This window comes from Loxodonta africana, chromosome X (assembly GCF_030014295.1).
Source record: "Loxodonta africana isolate mLoxAfr1 chromosome X, mLoxAfr1.hap2, whole genome shotgun sequence".
Classification (NCBI taxonomy): Eukaryota; Metazoa; Chordata; class Mammalia; order Proboscidea; family Elephantidae; genus Loxodonta; species Loxodonta africana.
Genome location: NC_087369.1, coordinates 18,176,866 through 18,198,180, shown reverse-complemented (window position 1 = coordinate 18,198,180; position 21,315 = coordinate 18,176,866). Strand labels below are relative to the sequence as shown.

The following is a 21,315-nucleotide window of genomic DNA, read 5'->3' as shown; positions in this document are numbered from 1 at the left end:
TAAACACATGAGCCTATGTGGGCAGCTTCTGTCTGGAGGGGAGAGGAGGAGGCAGAGGGGGTCAGAAGTTGGCTGAATGGACATGAAAATACAGGGTGAAGAGAAGGAGTGTGCTGTCTCATTACGGCTAGAGCAATTAGGAGTATATAGCAAGGTGTTTATAAATTTTTGTATGAGAGTCCGACTTGATTTGTAAACGTTCACTTAAAGCACAATAAAAATTAAAAAAAAAAAAAAGAGTGCTATGAAAGGGGGACATCCGCAGTGTACGAAAGAGCTCTGACTTTAAAAACACGGTAAACTCAATACAAGGGACTGGACTCTAGGTGAGAAAACCGTGTAAGTACGAAAGCACCACGGTCGCAGAGAGGAAGGATGCCCTCAGCTGGATGGGCACATCAGGGCTGCTTTACAGAAAAGATTGTGCTCGTGCTGGAGCTCTCAGGGCAAGCAGGGGGTCTCTGAGTGGAGAAGGGCTTCAGGCAGCCCGGGAACGCTGCTGCTGGGTGCCGCCGAGTCGGAGTGGTGAACAGGCTGGGGCCCAGCTTTGACAGGCCCTGTCCACCCGAATTACCTGAATTTTATTCAGTAAGCCACAGGGAACATTTGTGGTTTCTACAGGAACGTGTATTCTCCCTTGTAACTGGGGATAAAACAGCACGTCTCACCTCCACCCCAAATATCCTAGGAAGCCTGCTCTCAGTTTGGGGCCCTGCTGGGAATCTGCTAGGGGTGGCAGAGCCCCTTGTTGTGCACAGAGAGTCAGGGGCCCTCCAGGCCTCATTCAATAACACTCCTGTGACGCTGCATATTAACATGGCCATCAGGAAATGCACATGTCCGCTCGTGGGCGGTGGCGCACCAGCTTACAGTTTTGGAACCAGGGCGAATCTCATCCTGCTCAGCAGCTCGTCTTCTTGCAGCATGACCAAGGCGACTGGGTACAGCTGATCAAAGTCAAAACTGAACTGCACACCAGCTGGGGGGTCCCGCAGGAAATTTCTCTTGTCCTTTGAGAAAAAAGAAAAAACTTGCAGTGAAAACCACAAAATGCAGTTACGACCTAACAATGTATCTCTGATTTGACAAAGGTTTGACTAAGACTTCAGTCACAAAGTCCACTGAGCTATCACTAACCTGCCCACTTAAGAGAGACCTGAGAAAAACGGACCCTTTGTATATTTTCTAACAATCTCAGCTGGAAAGAGCTTCTCAGGAGGCCAGGAGATTAAACTGTGGCAGTTGTTGTTAGCTCACATCGAGTCAGCCTCTGACTCACGGTGACCGCATGTACAACGGAGCAAGTCATCAGCCATCCCCAGGATCGGCTGTGAGGAAAGATGCAGGGTAGGGGGTGGGGAGAGTTGCAGGAAGAGGGGATGGCGAGCAGAAAGCCTGGTTGTGTAACAGAAAGAAACAGCGTGGGCGGAACGCTGGAGCCAGAGGAGTGGGCATGTGGAGGAGAGGTGGCAGAGCCAAGGCCTTAGAAGCTAGAGGTGGGAGCGTAGGGTTTAGTCTAGGAGCACAGAGACATCGTTAGAAGGTTCTATGTAGGGGAGCCACATGAAGTGATTTACGCCACCAATGGCTCCCTCTGACTGCTGAGACAACACTGTAATGGAAAGGGGCCAGAATGGGAAAGCAATCAGGTCGTAGGTAGGAGACCTGGGACTAGGACCACAGTGGTGGCAGAAGCAGACTGGTGTCCATATTCTGAAAACAGAACTGTCAGGACATGCTAACGGGCTGGAAGTGGGGAGAGGTGTGACTCGAGGGAGACCCCTAGGTTTCTGGCTAGAAAAATCAGTGGAAAACTGGAGTCGTATTCTGAGCTGGAGGAGAGCGGGAGAGGAACAGGCCTAGGGGCAGAGGAGCTGCGGTGACCTGACTGGTGAGCGAGCATCTGAGGCTGGCCCTCAACTGACACTGACTCTCACTACCCCAGGTCTCTTCTCGGGATAAGTGACCCCGGCGTCAAGTGTGGCTGCAAGAGGGTAAACAAATACAGGGTATTGACACGGACGTGGAAATGGACGCTCAGGCCCATAAAGATTTTATTAAACGGAAAGAAAAAAACCCTTCAAATGCTCTTGAGGGGGTGGCAGCGGGAGGGAGCTGAAGTCCAGCTTTACGTTTGTGTGTCTTATATACTGACATTCCATTTATGACTTTGCCTGGCTAAAAAAAAAGGAGCGAGTGGGTTAAACACAAAAGCTTGGAAAACCACTGATACAGTATAAGACAGTATAAGGAAAAGTAAACATGACAGCTCAGTGGGCTGCTCATGGAGTCATTTGTCACCTGTATGTGGAGGATGATGAGGTAAAAATCAGCCTTTGCCCTCCAAGAGTTCACAGTCAAGTGGAGAACACAGATAATAAGAGTCAAGTAACATTTGAGAGTCTCGGCTCCCTCACCTGTCAAGTGAGGATAAAAGCCCCGCACCCACCTTGCAGACCTGTTGTAAGGCTCAAACAAGACCATGGATGAGAAAGTGCTTTTGGAAACTGTTAGGTGCTACACAATTATTAATTAGTATTGTCGCATTTCCTCTGAAGTCAGTCTTGAGGTAGGTTTTCGTCGATCAGCGTGTGGAATTTGACTTCAATCAATTTCCGTTTCAAACAAACATATATATAGCAGTGAAAGAGAAAAATCAGAGTACAGTCGTTTCATACAGAAACAGAATGCTGTTAGGAGATTAAAGATAAAAGGTTACCTTAATACTATAAAAGAATCATTTTAAGGCTGAAAGAATTATTTCCTGTGGTAGGTTATATTTCACATCAAGAAAAAAGAACTAAAAAAAAAAAAAGAACTTTAGAATAAGCAAATTAAAAGTTATGTGAAAGTTCCGAACATCTCAAAATATTAAAAAACTGTGCAGAAGAAAAAAAATTCTGCTAAGGACAAAGTCGTGCCAATACAGACACAGCACGATGGGAAGGAAGGACGTTCCATAGACAGTATCACACAAGAAACTTACCGCTGATAAGGCCAAGATTTGTTGTTGAATTGTTTCTTCATCATTACTGTCGACCCACGGAGGCACTGCTGCTTCTAGCAGGTTTTTAATGGTAAGAAGAAAAGAGAAAAACAGGGGACAATGGTTACACTACAATCTGTAGTTCGAAAGAATGAGAAAATTTCTACAGAGCCATTTAAAATAGCAATTTACAATGAGTTCCAAATATGAAGGTTTACCTTAACACCCAGACTTAATTTCTGAGTCTTATGCATGCATGCATTTGGTAAAATAATTACTCTGCTTGAATTATACGGTGGGGAACTGGACAACACCTTGACCAGGTGATCTGAATTAACATCACCAGTGAGGGACAGATAGACATCATGGGCCTCCAGATGTGACCCTGACAGGGACACAATATCACCAGAAGTCTTCTGGCCAAGAATGGACAGCCTGAGCTAGTCATAAGGCAATAGGAGACCAAGCTCAAATGAGGAAACATTCTGTTAAAAAAAAAAAAAAAAGGAAGGGGGCAATAGTCTTCAATAACATTAATGTCATAAAAGACAAAGAAAGGCCGTGGAAATGTTCCAGATTAAACGAGGCCAAGAGACCTGACAAAAAACGTAACACCTGACCCTAGACCTTTTTTTCACATTATTTACTAGAACAGTTTGTTCTCCATTTAGAGTTGATTCACCCTGCGTAGCCTCTCCTAGTACTAACCACCCTCAGGTTACAAGGCCTCCCAAGGCTGAGGGGAGTAGGGATTAGAACTCCCAGGGAGGTGGTGGCTCCTATTCTGCCTCCAACCCCCATTCTACTGCAAGTGGTCTTTTCAAGGTGACCAGTAACCTCCTGCTTATCTAAACCCATGGATACTTCTTAGTTCTTTTCTCTGAGAAAACTTCCTTATCTGGAAAACGGAGCTAAGACTAATTAACTTCACAGAGTTTCTGTGACCATTAAGTGAACTCGTACACGTGACACACTTCGCACAGTGCCTTACTCCTGGGCACTGCCCTCACTGGATCTCCCTGGATCTGGCCCGCTCTCCCTGGAAGTCCCTCTCTCCAGGCTTCCAGGGGCTCTCTCCTCCAGGTGTCCTCTCACCTGGGCAAATGGGCACAGGTTTTGAAGCCAGACTGAGCCTCCTCACTCACCAGTTGAGTGACCTTCAGCAAACACTTAACCTTGCTGAGTGCATCATCTCCCTTTTATTAAATGAGCTGCTATAGGAAAAATGGCCACCTCTCAGCAAGGCCTGGGTAACTGCCAACTCCCTCTCTTCCTCCCCTCCCCGACACTGGATCTCTCACATCTCTCTTCACGCCTGACACCTTTCCACAGAGGATCTTCCTGCTCTTGCAGGTTTTACATGACTTGACTAATACCCGTATCACTAGATGGAATTCTCCACGCTTCACATGGGAATAAACTGCCAGGCTGGGTTCATTTCATCTCCATCAGTGCTGACCAACAGAACTTTCTGCGATGATGGAAATGTTCTAGAGGTATGCTGTCCAGTATGGTAGCCGCTAGACACAAGAGGCTATTGAGCACCTGAAGTGTGACTAGTGTGACTGAGGAAGGGAATTTTTCCTTTTATTGATTTAATCCTAAGTAGCCACATGTGGCTAGTGGCTGCTGTACTGGGCCGTGCACATCTGGATGCCCCACAGGTATCTCAAACACCCTGAGGTTCTCCTGCTTTCCCTCCCGGCTTTTGTGCACGTTCCTCTCACCCGGATGTCTAATGGACACCTCAAAACCGAAATCGCCTCCAAACCTTCACATCACCCCCCGCCCGCAACAGTTCCTATCTCAGAGACAGCGGTTCCTACACCAAGTCCCCAAGCCAGGATCAATTTTTCTGCTTCCAATCAATCACTAAGTCACGCTAACTCAAATACAGTCTATTTGTCCCAAGGAGCTGCTTCGCACTGTTGAGTGTACTTCGGTAAAACAATGCCTGATGGCTGATGGTAACTCACCACAAGACTAACCGTAGCTCATGGCACAGCTCAAACTCATTGCATTATTTTATGTGACTTTTGCCGAATTCAAAGACATGATGCTGAGTTTTGCATTTGAGCACCACCGAACAGTAAAATCAGGCACTTTGAGGCCTTATAGCTGCAAGCATTTAAAACAGGCATATTTGTCAGTAAGTAAATGTATTGAGTAAGTTTCCTGAACACCCCATGATTTGTCATGGCCCTGTCACTGCCAGCATTGGTCACTCCCCTAGAAGGCTCTCCTGAAGAAAATGGGGAGGGAGCCAACATTTGCTAAGTGCTAATATGTAAGTATCATCCACTGTGTGGCACACGTTCCATGTAGCATGAGAAATGAAAGCTTACTCCTGCTCTTTCAGAACCAGCTCCCCAGAGGGGCCAGCACTGGCTGACCCCAGTTGCAGGAACGATTTACTCCCTTCCTTTGAACTGCAAAGGCTTATGGGTTTGTCTCCCTGACCAGTCTATGTGCTGCCCAAGAGATGGGGGCCGTTTCTTACATATTTTTGTACTCTCAGAGCCTTAGTGTGGTGCCTGGCATGTAGAAGGTACACAATAAAATCTGGCAGATTAAATAAGTCACATAACACAAACCTATACCATACCTGACTTTTTCGTATGTTGCTCCTGGACAAATTTTTTCTGTTCCTTTTGGAAATCTCCTATAATTGTCTGTTAAGAAAAACACATCAAGAATGAAATTACTTTGAAAAGTTTACTATTAGATAAGAAATTTAAGATTTCAGAAGTCTATTAGAGGCATTTTACTCATTAAATCATAAGGCTAAAAAAGTGATACTTCTCCATTTCTCCAGTAAGAGGGAGTCTTGGACGTTTTTGAATTTTAAGCATATGAAGGATTATCTTTTCAAATGCAAAAACAAAATGACTTAAAATTTAATTTTTTTTTGCTTTTTAAAGTTTTTTTTATTGTGCTTTAAGTGAAAGTTTACAAATCAAGTCAGTCTCTCATATAAAAATTTATATACACTTTGCTATATCCTCCTAATTGCTCTCCCCCTAATGAGACAGCATACTCCTTCCCTCCATTCTCTCTTATTGTGTCCATTCAACCAGCTTCTGACCCCCTCTGCCCTCTCATGTCCCCTCCAGATAGGAGATGCCAACATAGTTTCATATGTCTACTTGATCCAAGAAGCTCACTCTTTAAAATTTAATTTTTGCATTATTCCATAAAATACTAAAACTCCAAAAAACCAAATCTGTTGCCATCGAGTCAACTGTGACTCATAGTGACCTTACAGGACAGAGTAGAACTGCCCCAAAGGGTTTCCAAGGAGCAACTGGTGGATTTGAACTGCCAATCTTTTGGTTAGCAGAACAATAAAGGACAGGTCAAACCTCATGCTTACAAATAGTACACACAACAAAAATATCTAAATAACAATATATCTAGGGTTCAATTGAAGTCTAGGTAATTATGAACATAAATGAAATTCCCTAGGCCCACCCGCCCCACTGCAACAAATGAACTCACTCCTTAGAGTCTTAACAGGGTTTTTCTTAATGGGTTATGAATTGAAACACTTAACCTTGATACGAAGGCATAAATATATTCTGAAATAGTTATATTTTAAAATTAAAGTCACAATATGAAAAGTTTAACTCAAAAGTATCAATGTATTTTAGAACACATTCAGGGAAAACCAAAGTTATTTAAATCAGGTAATTTAGATCATTGCCACCTGTTACACAAAAAGAGAAAAAAACTAAGAATCTCAACAATTAATATTCTTTGTACTTGGGTTAATAATAAAGCTCATAAGGAGAAGGGACATTAGCAGTTAATGAATTGCATAAATGTCGACTTCCACAAGGTACTGAAACGTACCTTATCAATGAGGTCATCTATTTTTCCTTCTTCTACTGATTTCTTTATCGTTTGGGCTGTTTTGGCCGCTGATTCAGTTATCTTTTTCGTAGCCTCAGTTGCAAAGTTAAATAGATAGTCTGCAAAGAAAACAAAAAGAGTCTATGTTTCTGTTCAAGTATAACAGTTACTGCATTTGGGATTTTTCCCTTCTAGAAATCTTTTAAGAATCTAAAACTGTAGCGTAAGTTCCTTGCAAATTAGACACAAGGGATGAGGCCCACTGGCAGTATTCCACTTTCTAGGTAGCTTGGCCGTCCACTGAATTCATCTCTCTCAAAGACAGATAGCCAACTCTCCCTAGCAGCTGTTTGAAATTTTTCTTGCCCAGTTCTAACAGATCTCAGTAAATAATTCCCCCATTGTACAATTCAGATCAAGGCTCCTTTACACATTCCTTCCTTTCTAGCCTCCATGTATCCCATCTTTGCTTTCTCCTCGTTCTTCTTTCCTATTCAAAGAAAAAAACGTACCTCATGTCCCAGATTGGAACTCTGGTGGCGCAGTGGTTAAGAGCTTGGCTGCTAACCAAAAAGGCTGGCAGCTCAAATTCACCAGTTGCTCCTTGGGGCAGTTCTACTCTGTCCTATAGGGTTGCTAGGAGTCGGAATCGACTCAATGGCAATGCGGTTTTTTCCCCCAGATTAACCCACCCCATGATAAATCTGGAGGAATTTTTAATAAATAGGAATCTCGGCAAGCCCTAACATAAACACTTATTTAGAAATCTTTCTTTGTTAGCTGTCGTCGAGGCAGCCCCTGATTCATGGCGACCCCACGCACAACGGGATTGGAACTTGTGATCAACAGGGTTTTTTCAATGGCTGATTTTTTGGAAGTAGATTGCCAGGCCTTTCTTCCTAGTCTTTCTTAGTCTGGAAGCTCCTCTGAAACCCATCCAGCATCACAGCAACATGCAAACCTCCTCTGACAGATGAGTGGTGGCAGTGCTGGAGGTTCATTGGCCAGGAATCAAACCTGGGTCTCCCATATGGAAGGCAAGAATTCTACCACTGCACCACCACTGTCCCCATAAATCCTTCTTAGCTAATAATGACAGACAAGTATGTGGGACAAGATTAAAACTGGAACACACAAACTTTCATTTTTACATAACAGAACCAAAACATGAAATAAACTTCCCTGAAGACCTGAAGTGCCCTAAATACCAGGGCTCTATTGCATTCTATGAAGGCCAATCAGCAGTCACATGGTACTTCAAAGTCCACACACCTTACAGAACCTGGCCTGCAGGAAGAGGCCTAGGGCAGGTCCTGACGCTGGGGAATGCTCCCGTACAACTCACCTGTGACTCTCCTCCCCTCACAGTAAGGGACGTTTTACAGCTGTGACGTCCACCTTTGAGGAGCAGACATGTACATTCACAACGGTCAGGCAAGGATGGCAAAGGGAGCTTTGCCACCTGATTAAGTCCTTACTGTATTGGTGGTATCACTTCCAGGGAATCAGGTAACTTGTACAGAAATTTGGTACTTTATAGCATTATCTCCAAATCTGAATGACCGTGTTGCCAACTTTCTATATCCTTTACCATTAAATAAAGTCTGCCTTCTCCACTAATGTCTGCTGGCTTCTGTCAACCACACCAACATCCCATTGTGCCTATACCACAGGACGCTACTTATCTATCCTCTGGCCCCACTCTTGTCACCCCCTAGCCCCATTCTACATTCGTATGACCACACAGAAATTGTTTTAGTACCTCTGAAGGGGCCTCAAATATGTTATCCCCTCAGTTTCTCTGCCCTCACTGTCTGGCTAACTTTTACACAGCTTTCGGGCCCCCGCTTACACATCATTTCCTTGGGGAAAGATTCCGTGGCTCCCTGGCTGGAGTAGGGTCCCTGCGAGGCATTTGCTCAGCCCCTCATCAATACTCACAACACTCTGTCGATTACTTGGTTAATGCTTGTCTTTTTGGCTAGACTGCAGGCCCATCCCAAGCCCCATCAGGTCAGGGATGGGGACTGTCCGGTCCACACTGTCTCCCCAGTGGGTGAGCAATAAGTACTTGCTGAGTGGATGAACGGGGAGTGACATAATATGTGTGGAGCTTTAGGGAGATCACTTATATCTCGTGTTATGACTAGTCTGTTTACCCAGAGTGATGTGATAAAATTGGTAGACAACCACAATACTTCTTCATAAAAACATTCTTTGTAGGTAGACAAAGAAATCTGAAGTTCTAATAGTATCGGGTTCTTTTTGTTGAGATTTTTCTCAGGGATACATTTTGAATTGGTCTTTTTTATTCTGAGGGAGGACGGTTATTTAAAACTAGTATTTTATCATAACAATCTCGAGTGCCAACTAGATTATCAATACTGTGTGGGTGGAGTACACTGAACCCATAGAACATTAAAGAAAGCACAGTTTTAGCCCTCAGGGACTGTCCATTTCTGAGGAAGAAAATAAAAGAGTCAAAGACAACAGGAGGAAGAAGATTACTCATTAAACACAGGAGGAGGCACTCAGAGAAGGGAGGGAGAGCTGTCTCCCAAGAGCAGCTGGAGAGAGGCCTAGATTCTGAGGCCAGTGGGAGAGAACCACAAGCCTCCAGGCAAGAAGCAGATAAAGACAAGAAGCTCCTTATTAGTTTCTCAAAGAGCTATCTAACACCAAGTTACAGACAGTTTGCTAAGTGCTTAGGAAAAATTGAGACTAAGAAAACATTCGATAAGAGTTAACCAGAAGTAATGAGAGTACAATGTCCACTTCAGGAACTCGGGAACAAAGAGAGGGTCTAAAATGATGTCGTAACCAAAGAAGAAGTCAAATTAAAATTCTTTGAGAATGATTACGACTTAGCTAACATTTCAAGTAGTTATTTTATCTTTACTTTCATTATGTCAATTTATTGTCACAAGCTTCCAGGGAAGAAGGGTAGGTATACTATACTTTCACTCAAATAACACGTGTAATACACATTTTTGCCAACTGTGCAACCCCCTCACATGTTATTTTCCTAAGCGTGCTATGCGTGTTATATGCGTGGGCGTGTTATTTACGCGGTCACATTATCATCTGCAGGGGTGAGGGGAAACGGTAATCTGCCCAGTTTACAGATAAGGACGCTGAGGCTCAGAGAGGATAAATCATTTGTCCTATATGATGATGACAGTGGCAAAACCTGTTGACTACCTACCCAATAGCCTATATCCTTCCTTCTTGCCAAAACCACCCCAACTGTTTGGCTGCCAATGAGACCAGCCCTAGAGAATGAATCATGATAAGTCCACACCAACCAAGGTAACAGTACCCCCTTGGCCAGGATCCTCTGCCAGGTACTTGCTTTCCTGGAGCCCTCTGAAGCTTAGAAAAGCCAGGCAGCACAGCTCTGGCTAAGATGTAAGGGGAAGCCTGCAAGGTGGTATCTGGGACTCATTTTCTCTCCTAATACAAAGGGAGCTGTAGGAAGACAGAGCCCCCTTTCTCCCTTTCTGCTTTGGTTGCTGTCTTGTGAGCCTGAGGGACCAGCTGAGGAGGGAAGCATGGGGAGGCGATTCCTTGATGACATCTTTGAGCTGAGGAACCAACCCCAGAATCTCCCATCCCCAGATTTCTTGTAAACTGTGCAGAAAAGAGTTAACACAGCAGGCCTGAGCTTGCTCTCCTTGGAAAGGTCTGCTTGCCAGGCTGGCCCTAGGCTAGTCCTTGGCTGGTATCTGGGAACTTAGATTTTGGGAGGGTTCCCATTTTTGAGAGATAAGAGTGGCTCATTGTATCCGAACTGTTTGTGAAAACAACATGTTTTATGGGGAACAGCTGCTTCCCTTCTGAGAGTCTGAAATTTGGTATGGGCTATGCAGAGGGTACCTGTTTGACCAGCACCCCCTGGGCACTGAGTCCGTAATGAGCTTCCCTGGCAGATAACATTTCACACAGGTTGTCACAACTCGTTGCTGGGAAAATTAGGTGTGTCCTACATGACTGCGCAGGAGAGGACCCTGGAAGCTCGCGCCTGGTTTCCCCCAGACTTTGCCCCATGCACCTTTCCCCTTTGCTGATTGTATTCTGTCTCCTTTCACTGTGATAAATCCCAGCCATGAGTACAACTATATGCTGAGTCCTGGGAGTCCTCCTAGTGAATCATCGGAACTGGAGGTGGTCTGGGGGACCCCTGACACATAAGTAATAAGGCTCTCTCGTTATGCCTATGTTCATTGGATTTTCTGTAATTTGTAGCCAAATTTTCAGTAATTTGCAGCCAAATTTTCTGTAATTTGCAAATGACGTAACAATACAGACAGCATCGTTAAGTACTGGGAACCCAAACACAGAATCACAACATCACAACACAGAATATGTGTCCCTAAATCCCCAGCTCATACCCCACCCCATACTGTCTCATGTCAGTATCCAGATAGCCCCACTTCCAGGGATGAGAAGGACAGGACTTTGATGGATAGCCAGTTATTACTATATTAGCCGTCTCTAATTAGAAAGTTCTCTTCACTGCTAACTCTTTGCCTTTGATCTGTTCTTGTAACTAACATAAAACGACTTCCTATTAAAAAAAAAACCTTTTAGAATTCTGAGCAATGTCCTTAAGTCTCTTCAAGTTATAATCCCCAGCTCTTTTAAGTATTGCTCATGAGCCATGGGATCCAAGCTCTTGACTATTCACATTGCCTTGCTCATAGGAAACCTGGGTTTGTCATCAGAACCCAATTGAATACTTCCACTTCAAAGCACATACACACTTTCCCAGGTACAAACTCACATTCGGAGCCCCCTTAGTTTGCAGGTAGGCACCTGCAACTTGAAATGCACTTTCTTCACAGAAAAAAAAGGAGGTTGGCCCAATTAACATAGTTCTCCTGCAATACTCCCAACACTCTTCAAAGGAGAAGAAAGAATAGGCGGCCCTTAATCCATTCCTGGGCATGGACTGGTTTTAGGAACATTTTTGAAAGAGCCAAAGCAGCTCACCTTTGGCCACCCTCCCACTATTTTAAACTGTGTGAATGACTCAGATATTTAACACTCTCAGAGGTACAGGTATTTTTTAAAGAAAGAGGAAAAATACAACTCTAATTTGGCCAACTTTAACAAATACAAAAACCAACTATTTTGTGCTGAGTAAGAAAAGTTACTTTGGGATGGGGGCCCTTCAGGTAAGGAGGAGATCTTAAATGAGTCCGCTATAAACTGTTCCTCCTTCTGAAGGAGGTGATCATAGGAGATCATACGTTTCTCAGGAGGGAGGGCCAAGGATCAGAAGGGTTAGTTTTTGGGTGATGGAATGGAATGCAGTCCTGGGTGTGCACCACTGTTATGTGATTAGTGGCCCAAATTTATAAATTGGTGACCAGAGACCAGGAAGTATTTAGGGTCCAATCTTGAAGGTAGGTACTCGCAAATGTTTGCAGAACAGATGGGGCTCCCAGGAAATTCCACGTAGATTTTAAAAGACTAAGAAAACTAATCTACTCAGTGGGAGTCAGGCTCAGAGATGTTTAATTTCAGCTTTCAAAACATAGATCAGTCTTTTTGAAGATAATATACGTCTTAGGATCAGTAGGTAGAATTAAAAAATACCTGATCATCTCTCTTGTCTCTCTGAAAGTCTGTGTGTAAACCAGACCCGTTAGGTCTGTCTAAAATCACATACACTTCAGAAACCAAAGCGCCCTCCTGTATTCTGATACTTGGAAGTCCGCAATGTGTGTGTGTGTGGGAGGTGGCTGGAACGGGCTTCTCCCTAACCCTAGCCGCTCCAAATATCAGAAGAGAGTCTGGTGAGGAAAGACAGAGATGGCAGCATTCTAGAAAGACACAAGTGCGTTAGCTCCAGAGCAGATATCCGTATCGAAAGCACATTTATTAAAAAATATGCAGAGGCCTTTCCTAAGTCCTCCAAGCATGAGGTTTCAAGGTGACAATAAAGCTCTCACTAAGTTTTAAGAAAGGCGTCCTGGTAGCGCAGTGGTTAAGCGCTCAGCTGCAAACCAAATGTCAGCAATTGGAACCCATCAGCTGCTCCACAGGAGAAAGAGGTGGCAGTCTATTTCTGTGAAGATCACAGCCTTGGCAACCCTATGGGGCAGTTCTACTCTGTCATATAGGGTAGCTATGAGTCATAACCGACTTGATGCCCACAGGTTTTTTTTTTTTTGGTAAGCTTTTTAAGACCACCACCCATCTATCAGTCTGTCGTATTGTGGTGGCTTGTATGTTGCTATGATGCTGGACGCTATGCCATTGGTATTTCAAATGCCAGCAGGGTCACCGAGGTGAACAGGTTTCAGAGAAGCTTCCACACTAAGACAGACTAGGAAGAAAGGCCTGGTGATCTACTTTTGAAACTTAGCCAACGAAAACCCTATGGCTCACAATAGAATACTGTCTGATAATAGTGTTGGAGGATGAGCCCCCTAGGTTGGAATGCACTCAAAATACACAGTGGCTGCAACAATGGACTCCAGCATACCAACCACTGTGAGGATGACGCAGGATGGGTGTCATGGATTGGATTGTGTCCTCCCAAAATGTCTGTCAACTTGGCTGGGTCATAATCCCCAGTATTGTATGACTGTCTACTAGTTTGTCATCTGATGTAATTTCCCTATGTGTTGTAAATCCTATCACTATGATGTAATAAGATGGATTAATGACAGTTATATTAATGAGACCTACAAGATTAGACAGTGTCTTAAGCTGATCTTTTTTGAGATGTAAAAGAGAAGCCAGCAGAGAGACATGGGGACCTCATACCACCAAGAAAGCAGTGCTAGGAGCAGGGTGTGTCCTTTGGACAGAGAAGCTCCTAGACCAAGGGAAGACTGATGACACAGACCTTCCTCTAGAGCCCACACAGAAAGCCTTCCCCTGGAGCTGATGCCCTGAATTTGGACTTCTAGTCTACTAGACTGTGAGGAAATAAATTTCTCTTTGTTAAAGCCATCCACTTCTGTTATTTCTGTTACAGCAGCACTAGATAACCAAGACAGAATTTTGTACCGAGAGAGTGGGGTGCTGCTCTAACAGATACCTAAAATGTGGAAGCAGTTTTGAAACTGTGAATGGATAGAGGACTCAAAAGGAAGTGAGAACTATTAACACCAGAGATGGCGCAGATGGTGAGAACCACCACCAGAGAACTGGCAGCAGCACAGGACCGGCCACAGCAGAGGACTAGCAGCAGCAGAACCAGGAGACCAGCATGTCACAGTGCTGGAGCCAGCCCAGGAAGCGGGAGAGCTGACTGCCTTTGCGCAGGAGGTTCCTGGCAGAGTGGAGTGCCTCCGGGCACTTATTGGTGGAGCTAGGCTTCCCGACCCACAGAGCAACAGAGCTGAATGCCTTCCAGCCGAAGTTTACTAGTGGAGTGGGGTGCCTCCAGGCACTTATCGGTGAGCTACAGATCTTTGGAACACTTGCCCCAGCGGGCAGATGCAGGCCTGAGGCCTGAGGGCCAAGAGGCCAAGAAACCAGGAAGCAGATGCTGAAGAGACAAGGAACACAGGAAGCCGAGCTGCCTCAGTCTCTCTAAAGGTATGGCCAGGACCTCTGGTGTTTCTGAGGGTGGAGCTGCCACTCAGATGGACTAGGAGAACGGTGCGCCTAAAGCCAAGGGAGCAGAGTTGCCATCCCAGTGGGCCTGGAAGGCGGAGCTGAAGCCCAGGGCTGAGGGGCCTCCACTCAGAATCCGGAGAGTGCGGCCAATACCTAAAGTCTGGAGGGCAGGGCTATTGTGTAAATGGTCTCAGAGAACTGAGGATTATTTTCAAAGCCTTTGAGGGCTACTGTAATGTGTTTTGCTGACTTGCTTGGTGCCTGTTATGCCTTCTTTCCCTCCAATTTCTCCCGTTTGTGATGGAAATGTCTAGCTTGTGCCTGTTCTGCTGTTGGACCCTTGGAAGCAAGTAACTTGTATTCTACATTTCACAGATGAAGAGGAATTTTTGGATTTTGGACTTGGAGTTAGGACTTTTGCTATGATATGACGTGGTGAATATGTTTTGCATGTTACAAGGATGTGATTTTTGGGGAGCCAAAGGGCAGAATGTCATGGATTAAACCGTGTCCCCCAAAAATGTCTGTCTACTTGGCGGGGTCATGATTCCCAGTATTATATGCTTGCCCACCATTTTGTCATCTGATGTGATTTCTCTATGTGTTATAAATCCTGTCACTATGATGTAATGAGATGGATTAGTGGCAGCTGCATTGATGAGGTCTGCAAGATTAGATAGTGTCTTAAGCCAATCTCTTTTAAGATAGAAAAGAGAGAAGCGAGCAGAGAGACATGGGGACCTCATACCACCAAGAAAGCAGTGCCGGGAGCAGAATGTGTCCTTTGGACCTGAGGTTCCTGTGCAGAGAAGCTCCGAGACCCAGAGAAAACTGATGACACGGACCTTCCTCCAGAGCCAACAGAGAAAGCCTTCCCCTGGAGCTGGGACCCTGAATTTGGACTTGTAGCCTACTAGACTGTGAGAGAATAAATTTCTCTTTGTTAAAGCCATCCACTTGTGGTATTTCTGTTACAGCAGCACTAGATAATCAAGACAATGGAACCATGTTTTGTTCTATTATACACAGGGTAGCCATGAATGGGAACCAACTTGACAGCAACTAACAAGTTTTAAGAAGCTCCTGGCGATAACTGAAAAAGGCTATTTTCCATGAAAAGGAATAAACACCCACACCCTGCATTTCCTAGCTTGGTCCCACTTTTATTTATCCTCACCAGCTAACCTAGCCTCTCTGCTCCAGTCAAGTTTATCTCCTTACCATCTTCTAAGGAGTTCCTGTGTGGCACAAATGGGTAAGCGCTCGACTACTAGTTGAAAGGTTGAAGACCACTGGTCGCAAGGTTGATGGTTTGAACTCGCCCAGAGGCACCTTGGAAGACAGGCCTGGCAATCTGCTTCTGAAAGATGACAGCCTTGAAAAGCCCATGGAGCAGTTCTACTCTACACACACAGGGTCGCCAGGAGTCAGAATCAACTGGACAGCAACTAACACTACCACCACCATCTCCTGAATATTCCAAACTCCTCCCTTCCCAATTTTCTGCACTAGAAATAGTCATTCCCTCTGTGGTGATTTCACTGCACAGTGGTAAGTTTTTACTTCTCTGTGCACTACTTGGGGCCCTTGGGCTGAGATTATGTACTGTCATTACGTGAGATTACATCTGTCTTCCTGATCCCTCCACCCCACAGGAAGCTTTCTGAATGTTAGGAGGGCCTTTCTATTTCAAATGTGTGTTTCTACACTCCCAGGCTCACCCTCTCCGCCTCTCTTGCCTTTTAGCAGATTCTTAAAAAACCACGCTAAATTTAAGATCTGTCTTTACCACAGGGGTGCTTGTAATGCTGTCTGAGTTAGGGTCCATCTCCTAAAAGACACTTTCTTTGACTACTTACGCCTGGGAAGATCTCTCCAGAAACAGAATCACTACCAAAAACCAAACTCGTTACCGTCGGGTCGATGCTGACTCATAGACAGCATGTGTTTATTCTTCATGCCTACTATCTTTCCTCCCCTTCCTAACTCAAAAAGAGCACAGGCTTTGAGATTAGACAGACCCAAATTCAAATTCAACTTCTACCACTTACTCTCAGTATAACTTTGGGCCACTAATTCTGGGCCCATTCCCCCAACTCAATGGGGTGTTTAAGAGGTGAAATGTGAAACTGTTCATAAAACATCTAGTACTGCAACCTATACACTGTTGTTGTTAGTTGCCAGTCCAGTTGATTCTGACTCGTGGACACCCCATGTGTACACAGAACTGCTCCACAGGGCTTTCAAGGCTGTGGCCTTTCAGAAGCAGATCACCAGGCCTGTCTTCGCAGGGGCCTCTGGGTGGGCTCAAACCGTCAACCTTTAAGCTAGTACTTGAGCACTTAACCGGTTGCACCGGCTCCGTTCCCATGGCAACGGTTTTTCCACCTTCATCTTAAAGTAGCCCTGGTGGCGCAGTGGTTAAGCGCTGAGTTGTAATCTTTCGTAAAGATTACAGCCTTGGAAACTCTACGGGGCAGTTCTACCCTGTCCTATAGAGTCGCTATCAACTGAACGGCAGTGGGTTTGGTTTATTTTTGGTTCCCACCTTAAGGGAAAAGGTCTCCCTGCTCCTAAAAAAGAGATTAGCATGACGGACAGCACATTCTTCCCTAACAGTAAAGACCGTTTACAACCAACTCCAGCCTGTCAATATTCCCCGTCCAGGGAGCGGAGGGCGGGGGGAGAGGGGGAAGCTGGCGAATTGAACAAAAAAGATTCCTTGTTCAACCTGCAGACGTCGGGCCAAACCGCTTTACTGCGGTCCTTCTGCCAATGTTTACAAACTTTGCAAAGACTGACATATCACCAGGAACTTCAAGAACAAGGCTTGACTGCTAGATAAAGCCTCGGCCTTCAAGTCCTTAACGATTCCACCCGTCCCGGCGAGGACCGACCGACACACACCTTCCTCTCCTTTCCCCTACTCCTCAACCTCTAGCTGGTCCGGCCAGTCCCCCAGGGGCGTCGGGTTCCAGGACCCCGGGGGAGACTCACTGCCGAGGCCTTTGGCCTGGTCGAGAAGGAGCTCCTGGTCCCCCGCTTGCTGCGGCTTCTCCTTCACTGACTCCGCCACCACCTCAGAGCACTGCTCGGGTGGAGCGTCTCCCTCCAGCTGCCTGTCTCCCTCGGACGGCGCGCCGTCCGCCGCCGGCTGCTCCAGGCCAAACCAGCTGCTCAGACCCCGGAACATCACGCCCGCGGGGCCGCCGCCGCGGTCCCGGTCCCCGGAAAGCCCCGCAGGTGCTGTCTGCTCCGGTTTCTCCCCAGCCCGTCTTCCAAGGAGATGGCCGGAAGTCGGAGCGAGCCAGGAGTGGGCCCTCTATCCGTCTCCGTGCCTCTATGGCAACTCCTCCGTCGGTTGCGTGGGTGTCACTTCCGGCCGGAAGGCCACACCCGCGTCGGCCGTCGATTTCGATAACTTTATTGTCCACATAAAAGTGGACAATGGCTTTCCTTGGGTGGCTCCGTTCTGCCTGTTTCCCCAGTTTTGGAGGTGCCTGAGCCTTGATCTAGGCGTGTGGACGGCGGTTCCTTTGCCACAGCGCTACTTAGTCTCTCCTTTTATGATTACTTCTAGGCAGCTTTGCTGTAGACTTAACCTCGGCTGTTCAGGTCCGACTGGGCCAGGCTCCCACGAAAACAGGTCGCTTTAGCCTCCTCCTGAGCTCAGTCAAAACTGGCTCAAGGCCTCTAAGTCCAACTACCAATTTACAGGGAATACACCGGACGGAGGAAAGTGTTAAAAGACAGCACGGAATGATGCCAGCAGAATCCAGAAACCGCAGGACAAACGACCTTGTTTCTCCAGTTAAATTGCAAAGAACAGAGAAAGATGGAGGGGGAATTATAGATTAAAAATCACTTAAGAGACATAACCCATGGCAACGTATAAAGAAGTTCTTATCTTTTACTGAGTCATACTGAAATATTTACCAATGAAATGGTACAATGTCTGGAATTTGCATCAAATTAATACAGAATGAGGGGAAATGGGTGATGATATAGATGAATAAGCCTGGCCATGATTTGAAAACTGTTGAAGTTGGTTAGTTATATTACCATGTCTACTTTTCTATATATTTAACTTTTTCCATAATAAAATGGAAAACGAATAAACAAAAAAAAACTGGCTAAGCAAACAACTACCTCTTCAGAGCACGGAGTTCATATCTCCTAAGTACAGTCTTTGGCAATCTGTTGGTGAAGGACACCCCTCATTCTTTGCCCAGCCTCTGCCACCACCACCACCACCATTTTGAGAAGCATTAGTGGTTCAGTGGTTGAATTCTTGCCTTCTATGCAGAAGACCCGCATTTGATTCCTGGTCAAGGCGTCTCATGCACAGCCGCCACTTCTGTCAGTGGAGGCTTGCTTATTGCTGTGATGTTCAACAGGGTTTCAGTGGAACTTCCAGACTAAGATGGACTAGGAAGAAAGGCCTATTGGTCTACTTCTGAAAATCAGCCAACAAAAACCCTGTGGATCACAATGGTCCAATCCGAAACCTCTCATAGGGATGGCACAGGACCAGCAGTGTTTGATTCCACTGTGCATGAAGTCACCATTAGCTGGAGCCAACTCAACAGCAGTTGACAAAAAGAGGGAAAGCTCCAGTGGCCTGTGTGAGGAAAACAAAATATCCCAAGTATGATTGGAAAGAGCCCTGAATTTGAGTCAGAAGCCTACGATGGGGGTTCTAACGCCACTATCTCCCAGGTGAATAATGTTGACTTGTTACTTGTCCTTTTGGACTTTCAAGCTTTCTCACCTGCAGGAGGAATACGGTGCTGGCCCGTTCCTACAGAAGAGGTGGAGCCCATCCCATTCGGCCTTACTTCTGCTTTATCTGCCAAACCAAAAAAAAAACCCAAACCCACTGCTGTCGAGTCGATTCTGACTCATAGCGACCCTACAGGACAGAGTAGAACTGCCCCTTGAGTTTCCAAGGAGCGCCTGGCGGATTCAAGCTGCTGACCTCTTGGGTAGCAGCCGTAGCACTTAACCACCACGCCACCGGGGTTTCCGCTTTATCTGCCAAAGCACCTAAAAGCACAGTGAACACTGTGCATCCCAGGGGATAAACACCTTTACAACTGTTCTGAAGGGTAAAATTCATCAAAATAAAAGAATGTAAGTAATCAACTTAACGGGGGACTTCCGTTTCATTTCTTTTTGATCCTCTTGAGGGTCCAGCACAATGCTTTGACTACAGTTGCTATTGTTCGTTGTCACTGAGTCGATTATGACTCATGGGGACTCCATGTGTGCAGAGTAGAACTGCTCCACAGAATTTTCAAGGCTGTGCCCTTTTAGAAGCAGATCACGAGGCCTTTCTTTCGAGGTGCCTCTTGGTGGGTTCAAACCAGCAACCTTTCAGCTAGTAGTTGAACGCTTAAGCATTTGCGCCACACAGAGACCCCTTTTGTATATAATAGGCCACGAATAACTACTTGTTTAATGAGGACACACCCTTATCCCACACAATTCAGCCACTCCACGTCCTGTTATTAAATTTGTTTTTCTATTCTTTTTTTCCATTTTAATGATACAATAGTTATCATAATAATCCCTGTGTATTTAAAAAAAAATTTTTTTATTTACAAAATATCTTTCATCCGTTAGCCTTGTAGATTAAGAGAATTCTATTACTAGATGAAACCCTATATCCTGTGGAGAAAAGTCTGGCTTTGGAGACAGACATTTTGGACCGAAGTCCTTGCTTTGGCACTCACATTAACTCATGTACATTTGGACAAGGCACTTCCCATCTCTGAGCCTTGGGTTCCTCATTAGAAGAGTATAACGGCCCTGGTTGTAAATTGGAAATAAAGTACTGAAATATGGAAGGAAAGCCTTGTGTACCTGGCAGGTAGTAAGTATTACTGTTGAGATCACCTATTTCACAAACATCCTTTCCACTGGGTGCTCTAGAAGGCTTGCTTCATTGATAAACCCATCTATCTGTATCTCCAGCCTTTTCACAAGGTGTTTCCTCCTTATTTCGGCCTTTACGGAGACCTGGGTCTCCACTGGAGCCCCGGTGGTGCAGTGGTTAAGCATTGGGCTGCTAACCAAAAGGTCGGCAGTTCAGATCCACCAGTCACTCCGTGGGGCCCCCCATGGGACAGTTCTACTCTGTCTTATAGGGTTGCTATGAGTCAGAATGGACTCTACAGCAATGAGTTCTTTTTTTTTTTAATGAGGATCCCTAAGGATGACCCCGAGTAAAGCCTGTGCTCATTTTCTCAGAAGCTGACATCAGTATCCCTAGCCCCTTACTGCCTCTTCCACAACACATCTCTTTCACCCTTCATAGGAGAAAGTCTCCCTTTTGTTTTGAAACAAATTTTGCTATACAACTCTTTAGGCAGCTGTGTGGGGCAAATGGTTAAGCACTTAACTACTAGCCAAAAGGTTGGCAGTTTGAACCCATCCAGAGGTGCCTAGGAAGACAGGCCTGGTGATCTGCTTCCGAAAGGTCACAGCCTTGAAAACCCTATAAAGCCCAGTTCTACTGTGCACACATGGGGTCACCATGAGTTGGAATCGACTTGACAGCAACTAACAACAACATATAACTCTTTATCCTTCTCTGTTGTCTTCATCTGTTAGCTCCAGGGTTACTTCCTACATTCACTGAAGATTTGGGTCCTGGGCCTCAATTTACTCCTCAACTCCCACCTCCTTCATGCGGCCCTCAATGCCCAATACACTCGCCTTGTAAGTGCTAGATCCAATTCCAGTGATCGCCATCTCACTTTTTATTCCGTATGAGTGGTCATACCCTACATCTTATCATCTCCTCTAACTGCTTCCCCTTTGAAGTCTTTGACTCCCACATCACACTCTCTGGTGACAGCGTACCAGTTCTCCCATTCTCATAGGCCCTCTTTGAA

The 21,315-nt window shown here is 45.5% G+C and overlaps 1 protein-coding gene across 2 annotated transcripts in view; it reads right to left on the bottom strand.

The window, feature by feature from the left end:
- SYAP1 (synapse associated protein 1) overlaps positions 1–17,755 on the bottom strand; it is a 28,267-nt gene extending 10,512 nt beyond the window's left edge. Inside the window, exons 1-5 of one of the 2 annotated variants that reach the window (XM_064278044.1) lie at positions 17,414–17,755; positions 6,839–6,957; positions 5,592–5,658; positions 2,987–3,060; positions 871–1,010 (exon numbers count right to left, since the gene is read on the bottom strand). In XM_064278044.1, coding sequence (XP_064134114.1) covers positions 871–1,010; positions 2,987–3,060; positions 5,592–5,658; positions 6,839–6,957; positions 17,414–17,609 — 596 coding nt within the window. In that variant the 5' untranslated portion in view covers positions 17,610–17,755. The remainder of the gene's footprint in view (positions 1–870; positions 1,011–2,986; positions 3,061–5,591; positions 5,659–6,838; positions 6,958–17,413) is intronic. The other variant, XM_003415969.4, reaches the window with a different exon arrangement.
- Positions 17,756–21,315: the final 3,560 nt, after the last annotated feature.